The following is a 13259-nucleotide window of genomic DNA, read 5'->3' on the forward strand; positions in this document are numbered from 1 at the left end:
CTAACATATGTTAATGCTAACATGTGTCAATGCTAACATATGTCAATGCTAACATGTCAGTGCTAACATATGTTAATGCTAACATGTGTCAATGCTAACATGTCAGTGCTAACATGTCAGTGCTAACATATGTTAATGCTAACATGTGTCAATGCTAACATGTGTCAGTGCTAACATGTGTTAATGCTAACATATGTCAATGCTAACATGTCAGTGCTAACATATGTTAATGCTAACATGTGTCAATATTAACATGTGTCAGTGCTAACATGTGTCAGTGCTAACATGTGTCAATGCTAACATGTGTCAATGTTAACATGTTAATGCTAACATGTGTCAATGCTAACATGTGTCAATGCTAACATGTCAGTGCTAACATGTATCAATGCTAACATGTGTCAAAGCTAACATGTGTCAGTGCTAACATGTGTCAATGCTAACATGTCAATATTCTGCTAATAACCACCTTCTGTGTGCGAGCAGATCGTGATCGGCGCCATCATCGAGAACACGCCCGCCGAGCGTGACGGGCGACTGCGGCCGGGCGACGAGCTCATCTCCGTGGACAAAAACGTGGTCGCCGGGAAACCGCACAAGTACGTCATCGACTTGATGCACGCCGCCGCTCGCAACGGCCAAGTCAGCTTGACTGTGAGGAGGAGGGTGCAGATGCTGGGTGAGGAGCACAAAGATTGTCTACGAAGGCGAGGACGGTCACTCTAACCTGCGTCAACACCTAACCAGGCGAGGCGTGCCCCGTCAACGGCCGCAGCCCCAGCCTGGTGTCCACTCAGCACAGCTCGCCACGCAGCGACGCCCCCTCGGCTCCGCCTCTGGTCACCGTGGCGACGGCGTGCGCTCACCAGGACGCGGTGCAGACCAGCGACGTGGTCATCCATCGCAAAGACAACGAGGGCTTCGGCTTCGTCATCATCAGCTCCCTCAACAGGCCCGAGAACGCCGCCGTCATCAGTGAGCATCCTCTTTTTTTACACATGCTTCTCAACTGTCAGGGGAAGGATCTTTGATCGGCGCTTGTCAGGTCGGTCCTTTAAAAAAAGCAGCGCACTCCCGTCATATTAAGGATCTTTGTTTTGAAGCAGGTCATAAAGAACTGCAGTGGCTTTGTTGTGTAAAGGATCTTTGATCAGTCCTTGTCAAGTAGGTCCTTTAAAAAAAAAAAAAGTGCACTCCTGTCATATAGAGGATCTTTGACAAGTTGTTTTGAAGTATTTCCTTAAAAAAAGCAGTGCACTCCTGTCATATAGATGATCTTTGACGAGTTGTTTTGCAGTATTTCCTTTCCTGTCATATAGAGGATCTTTGACGAGTTGTTTTGAAGTATTTCCTTAAAAAAAGCATAGTGCTCCTGTCATATAGATGATCTTTGACAAGTTGTTTTGAAGTATTTCCTTTCCTGTCATTTAGAGGATCTTTGACAAGTTGTTTTGAAGTATTTCCTTTAAAAAAATGCCGTGCACTCCTGTCATATAGATGATCTTTGACGAGTTGTTTTGAAGTATTTCCTTTAAAAAAGCAGTGCACTCCTGTCACATAGAGGATCTTTGACGAGTTGTTTTGAAGTATTTCCTTAAAAAAAAGCAGTGCACTCCTGTCGTATAGATGATCTTTGACTAGTTGCTTTGAAGTATTTCCTTAAACAGCATTGCTCCTGTCATATAGATGATCTTTGACTAGTTGTTTTGAAGTATTTCCTTAAAAACAGCAGTGCACTCCTGTCATATAGAGGATCTTTGAAGTATTTCCTTAAAAACAGCAGTGCTCTTGTCATATAGATGATCTTTGACTGTTGTTTTGAAGTATTTCCTTAAAAAAAGCAGTGCACTCCTGTCATATAGAGGATCTTTGACAAGTTGTTTTGAAGTATTTCCTTAAAAAAAAAAGCAGTGCACTCCTGTCATATACAGGATCTTTGACGAGTTGTTTTGAAGTATTTCCTTAAAAAAAAGCAGTGCACTCCTGCCATATCGATGATCTTTGACAAGTTGTTTTGAAGTGTTTCCTTAAAAAAAAGCAGTGCACTCCTGTCATATAGATGATCTTTGACAAGTTGTTTTGAAGTGTTTCCTTAAAAAAAAGCAGTGCACTCCTGTCATATAGATGATCTTTGACTAGTTGTTTTGAAGTATTTCCTTAAAAACAGCAGTACACTCCTGTCTTATAGATGATCTTTGAATAGTTGTTTTGAAGTATTTCCTTAAAAACAGCAGTGCACTCCTGTCATTTGGATGATCTTTGACTAGTTGTTTTGAAGTATTTCCTTAAAAACAGCAGTGCACTCCTGTCATATAGAGAGGATCTTTGACAAGTTGTTTTGAAGTATTTCCTTTAAAAAAGCAGTGCACTCCTGTCATATAGATGATCTTTGAATAGTTGTTTTGAAGTATTTCCTTAAAAAAGCAGTGCACTCCTGTCGTATAAAGGATCTGTGTTGAGTTGTTTTGAAGTGTTTCCTTAAAGAAAGCAGTGCACTCCTGTCATATAGATGATCTTTGACTAGTTGTTTTGAAGTATTTCCTTTAAAAAAGCAGTGCACTCCTGTCATATAGATGATCTTTGACTAGTAGCTTTGAAGTATTTCCTTAAAAAAAGCAGTGCACTCCTGTCATATAGATGATCTTTGACTAGTTGTTTTGAAGTATTTCCTTAAAAACAGCTGTGCACTCCTGTCATATAGATGATCTTTGACTAGTTGTTTTGAAGTATTTCCCTAAAAACAGCAGTGCACTCCTGTCGTATAGATGATCTTTGACTAGTTGTTTTGAAGTATTTCCTTAAAAAAAGCAGTGCACTCCTGTCATATAGATGATCTTTGACTAGTTGTTTTGAAGTATTTCCCTAAAAACAGCAGTGCACTCCTGTCATATAGATGATCTTTGACTAGTTGTTTTGAAGTATTTCCCTAAAAACAGCAGTGCACTCCTGTCGTATAGATGATCTTTGACTAGTTGTTTTGAAGTATTTCTTTAAGAACAGCAGTGCACTCCTGTCATATAGATGATCTTTGACTTCTCTGCATTGTCGTCCCTCCCTGTTTGCAGCTGTGCCCCACAAAATCGGGCGTATAATCGAGGGCAGCCCTGCAGACAGGTGTGGCAAGTTGAAGGTGGGCGACCGCATCCTGGCGGTGAACGGACAGTCCATCATCAGCATGCCTCACGCCGACATCGTCAAGCTCATCAAAGACGCCGGCCTCACCGTCACGCTGCACATCATCCCGGAGGAAGGCGAGCGCTCTTTCGGTGTGGCAGCATCGGCTCAGAGTGTGTCATGTGATCTTATGCCACGCCCCCTGCTCTCCACAGGGTCCCAGTCTGGGCCCGGCTCCGAGAAGCAGAGTCCCATGACCCAGAAACACGGCGCCCAGCCCAACGCCGCAGCCCTGAGCGGGCAGGCGGCGCCTCAGATGTCACTTCAGCCGGGCCAGCAGGCGTCGAGTCAGCCCGCTCAGACGCCGGCTCCCAGCAGTCAGATCCTGGTTTGTCCTCCCGCACCGGCGCCATCGCACCCCACAGCGGCGGTCACGCAGCAGAGCCCCGTGGCACATCCCTCTGGACCTCTGCCACCACTCTATCTCCACGACGGCAGGTATGTGCTTCACAAGAAGTTACACTAGTGGTACTGTTGTCAATATTACACATGTTTCATGTTGCCTTTTAGAGGTACTGTTGTCAATATTACACATGTTTCATGTTGCCTTTTAGAGGTACTGTTGTCAATATTACACATGTTTCATGTTGCCTTTTAGAGGTACTGTTGTCAATATTACACATGTTTCATGTTGCCTTTTAGAGGTACTGTTGTCAATATTACACATGTTTCATGTTGCCTTTTAGAGGTACTGTTGGAATATTACACATGTTTCATGTTGCCTTTTAGAGGTACTGTTGGAATATTACACATGTTTCATGTTGCCTTTTAGAGGTACTGTTGTCAATATTACACATGTTTCATGTTGCCTTTTAGAGGTACTGTTGGAATATTACACATGTTTCATGTTGCCTTTTAGAGGTACTGTTGTCAATATTACACATGTTTCATGTTGCCTTTTAGAGGTACTGTTGGAATATTACACATGTTTCATGTTGCCTTTTAGAGGTACTGTTGTCAATATTACACATGTTTCATGTTGCCTTTTAGAGGTACTGTTGGAATATTACACATGTTTCATGTTGCCTTTTAGAGGTACTGTTGTCAATATTACACATGTTTCATGTTGCCTTTTAGAGGTACTGTTGGAATATTACACATGTTTCATGTTGCCTTTTAGAGGTACTGTTGGAATATTACACATGTTTCATGTTGCCTTTTAGAGGTACTGTTGGAATATTACACATGTTTCATGTTGCCTTTTAGAGGTACTGTTGGAATATTACACATGTTTCCTTTTAGAGGTACTGTTGGAATATTACACATGTTTCCTTTTAGAGGTACTGTTGGAATATTACACGTTTCCTTTTAGAGGTACTGTTGGAATATTACACATGTTTCATGTTGCCTTTTAGAGGTGCTGTTGGAATATTACACATGTTTCATGTTGCCTTTTAGAGGTACTGTTGTCAATATTACACATGTTTCATGTTGCCTTTTAGAGGTACTGTTGGAATATTACACATGTTTCATGTTGCCTTTTAGAGGTACTGTTGGAATATTACACATGTTTCATGTTGCCTTTTAGAGGTACTGTTGGAATATTACACATGTTTCATGTTGCCTTTTAGAGGTACTGTTGGAATATTACACATGTTTCCTTTTAGAGGTACTGTTGGAATATTACACATGTTTCCTTTTAGAGGTACTGTTGGAATATTACACGTTTCCTTTTAGAGGTACTGTTGGAATATTACACATGTTTCATGTTGCCTTTTAGAGGTACTGTTGTCAATATTACACATGTTTCATGTTGCCTTTTAGAGGTACTGTTGTCAATATTACACATGTTTCATGTTGCCTTTTAGAGGTACTGTTGGAATATTACACATGTTTCATGTTGCCTTTTAGAGGTACTGTTGGAATATTACACATGTTTCATGTTGCCTTTTAGAGGTACTGTTGTCAATATTACACATGTTTCATGTTTCCTTTTAGAGGTACTGTTGTCAATATTACACATGTTTCATGTTGCCTTTTAGAGGTACTGTTGTCAATATTACACATGTTTCATGTTGCTTTTTAGAGGTACTGTTGGAATATTACACATGTTTCATGTTGCCTTTTAGAGGTACTGTTGGAATATTACACATGTTTCATGATGCCTTTTAGAGGTACTGTTGGAATATTACACAGGTTTCATGTTGCCTTTTAGAGGTACTGTTGTCAATATTACACATGTTTCATGTTGCCTTTTAGAGGTACTGTTGGAATATTACACATGTTTCATGTTGCCTTTTAGAGGTACTGTTGTCAATATTACACATGTTTCATGTTGCCTTTTAGAGGTACTGTTGTCAATATTACACATGTTTCATGTTGCCTTTTAGAGGTACTGTTGGAATATTACACATGTTTCATGTTGCCTTTTAGAGGTACTGTTGTCAATATTACACATGTTTCATGTTGCCTTTTAGAGGTACTGTTGGAATATTACACATGTTTCATGTTGCCTTTTAGAGGTACTGTTGTCAATATTACACATGTTTCATGTTGCCTTTTAGAGGTACTGTTGTCAATATTACACAGGTTTCATGTTGCCTTTTAGAGGTACTGTTGGAATATTACACATGTTTCATGTTGCCTTTTAGAGGTGCTGTTGGAATATTACACATGTTTCATGTTGCCTTTTAGAGGTGCTGTTGGAATATTACACATGTTTCATGTTGCCTTTTAGAGGTGCTGTTGGAATATTACACGTGTTTCATGTTGCCTTGTAGAGGTACTGTTGGAATATTACACATGTTTCATGTTGCCTTTTAGAGGTACTGTTGGAATATTACACATGTTTCATGTTGCCTTTTAGAGGTACTGTTGGAATATTACACATGTTTCATGTTGCCTTTTAGAGGTACTGTTGGAATATTACACATGTTTCATGTTGCCTTTTAGAGGTACTGTTGGAATATTACACAGGTTTCATGTTGCCTTGTAGAGGTACTGTTGGAATATTACACATGTTTCATGTTGCCTTTTAGAGGTACTGTTGGAATATTACACATGTTTCGTGTTGCCTTTTAGAGGTACTGTTGGAATATTACACATGTTTCATGTTGCCTTTTAGAGGTACTGTTGGAATATTACACATGTTTCATGTTGCCTTTTAGAGGTACTGTTGGAATATTACACATGTTTCATGTTGCCTTTTAGAGGTACTGTTGGAATATTACACGTTTCATGTTGCCATCCACCCTATTTGCTGGACTATAGAGCACACCCACTAAATGTTTTTAAAGGTATATATAAGCCGCAGATATAAACGTTGTGAAATTTGTTATTTACACATAAATATTTTATATGATGTTTATGTATGTATGTATGAATGTAAGTGTGACTATATGTATGTATGTATAAATGTAAGTGTGACTGTATGTATGTATGTATGAATGTAGGTGTGACTGTATGTATGTATGTATGTATAAATGTAAGTGTGACTGTAGGTATGTCTGTATGTATGTATAAATGTAAGTGTGACTGTATGTATGTATGTATGTATGAATGTAGGTGTGACTGTATGTATGTATGTATGAATGTGGGTGTGACTGTATGTATGTATGTATGAATGTAGGTGTGACTGTATGTATGTATGTATGAATGTAAGTGTGACTGTAGGTATGTCTGTATGTATGCATAAATGTAAGTGTGACTGTATGTATGTATGTATGAATGTAAGTGTGACTGTAGGTATGTCTGTAAGTATGCATAAATGTAAGTGTGACTGTATGTATGTATGTATGAATGTAAGTGTGACTGTAGGTATGTCTGTATGTATGCATAAATGTAAGTGTGACTGTATGTATTGTTGCGTTGACCAGCATTCCTCCAATGGGGAATTCAAATTGCTAGTCTCTCCCAGATTCTTTTTATGGCAATAAGCTGATGTTTATATTCAATCACCAGGCAGTATTTGGTATTTTGTAGTTTATTCTCAAAGCTTAGAGGACAAACCCGAGACCAACCCAGTACACCAGCGTTCCCTAGCCCGGTCCAGATCGGTCTCTCCCAACCCACCCAAGTGCTGTGATCTTCCCTCTGTCCCTCGCTCCCACTCCCGTTGTTTAGACTACTCCGAGTTATCTCTACTCCGACACATTCCAATCTAGAAGGCCGACACCTTACAATGAGACTCAAAAGAAGGAAGAATACTAGCTATTCTTTATATGACTATAGGAGTTTAGAAAGAAGTAACACTTAAATATGGATATGATTCTGATCTGCTTCCAACAAGTCCCCCTTTAAGATCTTCTAATAAGATCTTTATTACTTGTACAAAACTTATAAAGCACGCCCCACATTAAAGTCTTAAAGTTACCACTTTGCTAGACCCCCTTTAGTGACACTTAGCACAAGGGGCTGTGCGGTTCTGGATGGTCTTGAGGGAGGTCGGGGCAAGTTGTTCAGCAAGTCCCTCAACTGCGTCATGAGTCAGGTTGGTTAGTCTCAACGGCGGCGGGGAGTTAGAGAGGCCGCTGAAACAGGAGTTCCAAGGGGTGTTAATTTGGTGACTGGGGTCACCAGTCTAACCATAGCACAAAGCCCAACGGCTGACGTCGGGATTCTAATGTACAATCTGTGCTCCCCACAACACCAGAATAAGTCAGCTCGTGCCCAAGGGCCTATCCTAGAGCCATCTATCAGTGTGGTGCACCAGTAACGGTTAATGTCACCCAATTTGTTGGGGGACGAAGAGGGTCCTGTAATTTGAAAACGCGTGTAATTCAGCTTTTGGGCCACAAAGGGAAGAAGTCGGGTGGCATCGTCAACAGAAGGGTACACATGTCAGTCAACTTAAAAGGGGCGGGGTAAGTGTGGGAAAAGGGACGTCCAGCGGAAGAAGCAACACAGTCACCCAGGTTTTGGCATCCACCTGAGCCACAGGTTGTCTGCACCCGCTCCTAAGGTCAAAGTTACCAGGCCTTCGGTGGTGATGTCATTAGCACGCACAGATGTGAGAGCCTTTGAAACACCACCGCGGTGGGGTGGTACTTTAGGTGCTACAGAGGGTGTAGAGGTAGTTAACGCCCTCTCAATGACATTAATTTTAATAATTCCTTTAGAGTCTGTATCAGTCAGGTCAACCCCCAAAACAACATAAAAGGGACGATGGGCACAACTTACCAGAGTATGTTGTCTGCATCCGACACCAATGGTTCAGGGTTGAGTCGTAACAAATATAGAGGTTATTACCACGGTAATAGCTATTGTGTCCCCCGTAATTAATCACACTGCACAGGTCAAAAAATAAGTCTTGCTATCCCCTTTGACCCAGTCTATTTAAAGTCCGCTGTATGTTCTAAGACACTTGTCAGTCACTGTCGTCAGGAAGGAAGAACTGAGACACAAAGACAGTAGAACACGCCCAAGCACCAGTCCGTCAGGGAACACTACCGGGTGTAATATCCTGCCTTTCATCTATCAATATCAGAGTAATTTAGGTAACAAAACGGGGATAAACATCAAACTTTTCACTTAATGTAACGACACAGATAGTTATGCTGCAAACAAGCAAGAAAAACTAAGAAACATTTAGCATACTGGATTGGTCTCACACAAGGATATACAATATTGAAGTTGAAAAGAGTAATGTAGGTAGAAAATCTCTCTCGTCTCCTGGGCTGAGGGGCAGATGATGTGGCGAGGGGGTCAAGAGGGGCAGATGTTGTGGCGATGTCAGCAATGACATCCGCTGGTGATCTGGGTTAGTCTCGGGTTTGTCCTCTAAGCTTTGTGAATAAACTACAAAATACCATTTTTGCTGAATGTCAGAATAGTTTTAGAATAGTTTTATTGCCATTGTTTGAGAACGGGTTCACAAACTAGGAATTTTTCTTGGTGCAAACGTGCGACATAAAACACAGATAACACATATTTGGTAATAAAAAGAGCTGTGACTGAGCTATCAGATAGACTTAGAAGGGATTCAAGGAATTCAAGGAGCTACTGTTAGGAGTCATTGTTCATTTGCCTGATGGCCGAGGGGAAAAAACTGTTCAGGTGGCGGGAGGTGTGGGTCTGGATGGAGCGTAGTCTCCTGCCTGAGGGGAGAGGGGAGAATAGCGTGTGTCCAGGGTGAGAAGAGTCTGTATGTATGAATGTAGGTGTGACTGTATGTATGTATGTATGAATGTAAGTGTGACTGTAGGTATGTATGTATGTATGTATAAATGTAAGTGTGACTGTATGTATGTATGAATGTAGGTGTGACTGTATGTATGTATGTAAGTGTGACTGTATGTATGTATGTATGAATGTAAGTGTGACTGTAGGTATGTATGTATGTATGTATAAATGTAAGTGACTGTATGTATGTATGAATGTAGGTGTGACTGTATGTATGTATGTAAGTGTGACTGTATGTATGTATGTATGAATGTAAGTGTGACTGTATGTATGTATGTATGAATGTAAGTGTGACTGTATGTATGTATGAATTTAAGTGTGACAGTATGAATGTGTGAATGTAGGTGTGACTGTATGAATATGTTAATATGTTAATGTAAGTGTGATTGTGTGTGTGTATGCGTGAGTGTGAATGTAAGTGTAACTCTATGTACAGTATGTATGTGATTGTATGTGTGAATGTATGTATGTGTGCATGAATGTATGAATTTAAGTGTGACTGTATGTATGTATGAATGTGTTAATGTAGGTGTGATTGTATGTATGTATGTATGTAGTATGTATGCGTGCGTGACTGTATGTATGTATGAATGTGTGACTGTATGAATGTAAGTGTGACAGAATGAATGTAGGTGTGATTGTATGTATGTATGTGTTAATGTAGGTGTAACTATGTATGTATGTGACTGCATGTGTGAATGCATGAATGTATGTATGTATGTATGTAGCATGAATTAAATCAAATATAAAAGTACAAATATAGAATGAAAAAGTAAATGTGTGAGATTATTTCCTGTTGGGACAAACATTCCAACATGGATTTAATTATAGCAATAATTAAATGATATTACACAAATACATGAACGTTCATAGTATAAACTTTAACTCGTCTATTCCATGAACAATGACGACAATTTTGACTCTAAAGCGAGCCATTTTTTGATTTTGTGCGGCACTTTTGTCAATGCAACAACGTTTGTGTACATGTGGAGGAGCGATTGCGACGCTAGATTTGGTATTACGTGTGGTGAGGAACGACTGCGGCGCTAGATTTGGTGTTCACGTGTGGTGAGGAGCGATTGCGACACTATATTTTATGTTAACGTGTGGTGAGGAGCGATTGCGACACTAGATTTGATGTTAACGTGTGGTGAGGAGCGATTGCGACACTAGATTTGGTGTTAACGTGTGGTGAGTAGCGATTGCGATGCTAGATTTGGTGTTCACGTGTGGTGAGGAGTGACTGCGACGCTAGATTTGGTGTCAACATGTGGTGAGGAGCGATTGCGACGTCAGATTTGGTGTTAACGTGTGGTGAGGAGCGATTGCGACACTAGATTTGGTGTTAACGTGTGGTGAGGAGCGATTGCGGCACTAGATTTGAACGTGTGGTGACGGGCGATTGCGACACTAAATTTAGTGTTAACGTGTGGTGAGGAGCGATTGCGACACTAGATTTTGTGTTAACGTGTGGTGAGGAGCGATTGCGACACTAGATTTTGTGTTAACGTGTGGTGAGGAGCGATTGCGACACTAGATTTGGTGTTGACGTGTGGTGAGGAGCGATTGTGACACTAGATTTTGTGTTAACGTGTGGTGAGGAGCGTTTGCGACACTAGATTTGGTGTTGACGTGTGGTGAGGAGCGATTGTGACACTAGATTTTATATTAATGTGTGGTGAGGAGCGATTGCGACACTAGATTTGGTGTGAACGTGTGGTGATGAGTGATTGTGACGCTAGATTTAGTGTTAACGTGTGGTGAGGAACGATTGCGTCACTAGATTTGATGTTAACGTGTGGTGAGGAGTGATTGCGACACTAGATTTGGTGTGAACGTGTGGTGATGAGTGATTGTGACGCTAGATTTAGTGTTAACGTGTGGTGAGGAACGATTGCGTCACTAGATTTGGTGTGAACGTGAGGTGAGGAGCGATTGCGACACTAGATTTAGTGTCAACGTGTGGTGAGGAGCGATTGCGACACTAGATTCGGTGTGAACGTGTGGTGAGGAGCAATTTCGACGCTAGATTTGGTGTCAATGTGTGGTGAGGAGCGATTGCAACGCTAGATTTGGTGTTAACGTGTGGTGAGGAGCGATTGCGACACTAGATTTGGTGTTAACGTGTGGTGAGGAGCGATTGCGACACTAGATTTGGTGTTGTGGTGAGGAGCGATTGAGACACTAGATTTGGTGTGAAGGTGTGGTGAGGAGCGATTGCAACACTAGATTTCGTGTTAACATGTGGTGAGGAGCGATTGTGACACTATATTTGATGTTAACGTGGTGAAGAGCGATTGCAACACTAGATTTTATGTTAACGAGTGGTGAGGAGCGATTGCGACACTAGATTTGGTGTTAACGTGTGGTGAGGAGCGATTGTGACACTAAATTTGGTGTGAACGTGTGGTGAGGCTCGCCTGGTCCCTGGCTGTCCCCACAAGACCCTCTCAGATTGTGTTGCTTTCCCCCTCCCACACAGGTCAGAGGTTAAAGCGAGACAGGATGTCAAACCTGACTTCCGCCATCCTCCGTTCACTGATTACAGGCAACCCCCGGTAGACTACCGTCACCCGCCGGTGACCGACTACCGTCAACCCCCGACGTTGGACTACCGGCACCCGCCAGGCCTGCTGGACTTCAGGCAGCACCCTGCCGCCTCGCAGTTCCCCCTCAGCATCACGGCGGACTTTAGACCGCAGGTAGGCTTTGTTTACCATGTTTTCCAAAGTTGAGCTTACCCACCTCAATACTTTTGATGCACCGCTAGGGGTGAACATGGCCTTAAATTGAAGATGACAGGAAATGCTGTCATTCTGTATGTTCATAGCAAATTTTAATGAATATTTTGATTTAGGATATCCATCCATTTTCTACCGCTTGTCCCTTTCGGGGTAGCGGGGGGGTGCTGGAGCATATCTCGGCTGCATTCGGGCGGAAGGCGGTGTACACCCTGGACAAGTCGCCATCTCATTGCAGGGCCAACACAGATAGACATGTACAAACATATAAAGGGCATTCTCACTCAACGGCCATACATGTCACACTAAACAACGCCGACACCGTCATAAACCTGTGCCATATTGTGAAACCATACGAAACAACATTGACAAACACATTTCGGGAGAATATAAACATAAACACAACCGAACAAATACCCAGAATTCCCTCAAAGTACCAACTCTTCCGGGACGCTAGACTATTTTATTTGCTACAGGGTGTAATGATAAGTGTGACCAGTAGATGGCAGTCAAACATAAGAGATGAGTCTCAAATAAACAACACCAACATTTTAAATGTCCCATTCAAAATATAGAACATTAAACAAAATGTTTTAGTAGTAAATATTTTAGAGCCATTTCTAATAAAGTGCTTACTTATATCTGTCAGTAAACTCGCCATGATAGCGCTAAAACATACCGGTGTGATGAGTTTACATTATTCACATTAATGACAACTTTCTTCCAAAATATAGAATGTGAGATATAACAGGATAATGCATACATTTATCATTTCTTTTCAAAACGCTTACAAAAAAGTGGGACCCCCAAAAATGTACTGTGGGACCCCATGACTTAATGGGGACCCTGGGACCCCATTTTGAAGATTCCTAGCGCCAACACTGCTGTTTGCTCCCCCCGCAGGACTTTGACTACTTCACGGTGGAGCTGGAGAAAAGCTCCAAGGGCTTCGGTTTCAGCATCCGAGGCGGCAGAGAGTACAAGATGGATCTGTTTGTGTTACGCCTCGCAGAGGACGGCCCCGCCATTCGCAACGGGAGGATGAGGGTGAGCGCACCCGCACCGCGAATGCTCCGACTGTAACTCCGATCGTTTTTTTTTTTTGGTTCAGCGAAACCGCGAGAATAACTTTATTTTCTGACTGAAATAAGGATTTGGAGTCAACAGGAAACTCTCTTTGAACAAATAGTCCTTGATCAACAAGTGTGTGACACAACACCGCAGCGT

At 41.6% G+C, this 13259-nt stretch overlaps 1 protein-coding gene across 1 annotated transcript in view; it reads left to right on the top strand.

Annotated features, from left to right (window-relative positions):
- The window catches only part of LOC133647060 (membrane-associated guanylate kinase, WW and PDZ domain-containing protein 2-like), a 233263-nt gene that overhangs the window by 213263 nt on the left and 6741 nt on the right, over positions 1–13259 (top strand). The window contains exons 15-20 of the mRNA XM_062043117.1: positions 484–676; positions 745–972; positions 3063–3248; positions 3327–3609; positions 11774–11993; positions 12936–13079. Of these exons, the coding sequence (XP_061899101.1) occupies positions 484–676; positions 745–972; positions 3063–3248; positions 3327–3609; positions 11774–11993; positions 12936–13079 (1254 nt within the window). The remainder of the gene's footprint in view (positions 1–483; positions 677–744; positions 973–3062; positions 3249–3326; positions 3610–11773; positions 11994–12935; positions 13080–13259) is intronic.

The sequence above is a fragment of the Entelurus aequoreus genome, linkage group LG03, assembly GCF_033978785.1.
Source record: "Entelurus aequoreus isolate RoL-2023_Sb linkage group LG03, RoL_Eaeq_v1.1, whole genome shotgun sequence".
In the NCBI taxonomy this organism is placed as follows: Eukaryota; Metazoa; Chordata; class Actinopteri; order Syngnathiformes; family Syngnathidae; genus Entelurus; species Entelurus aequoreus.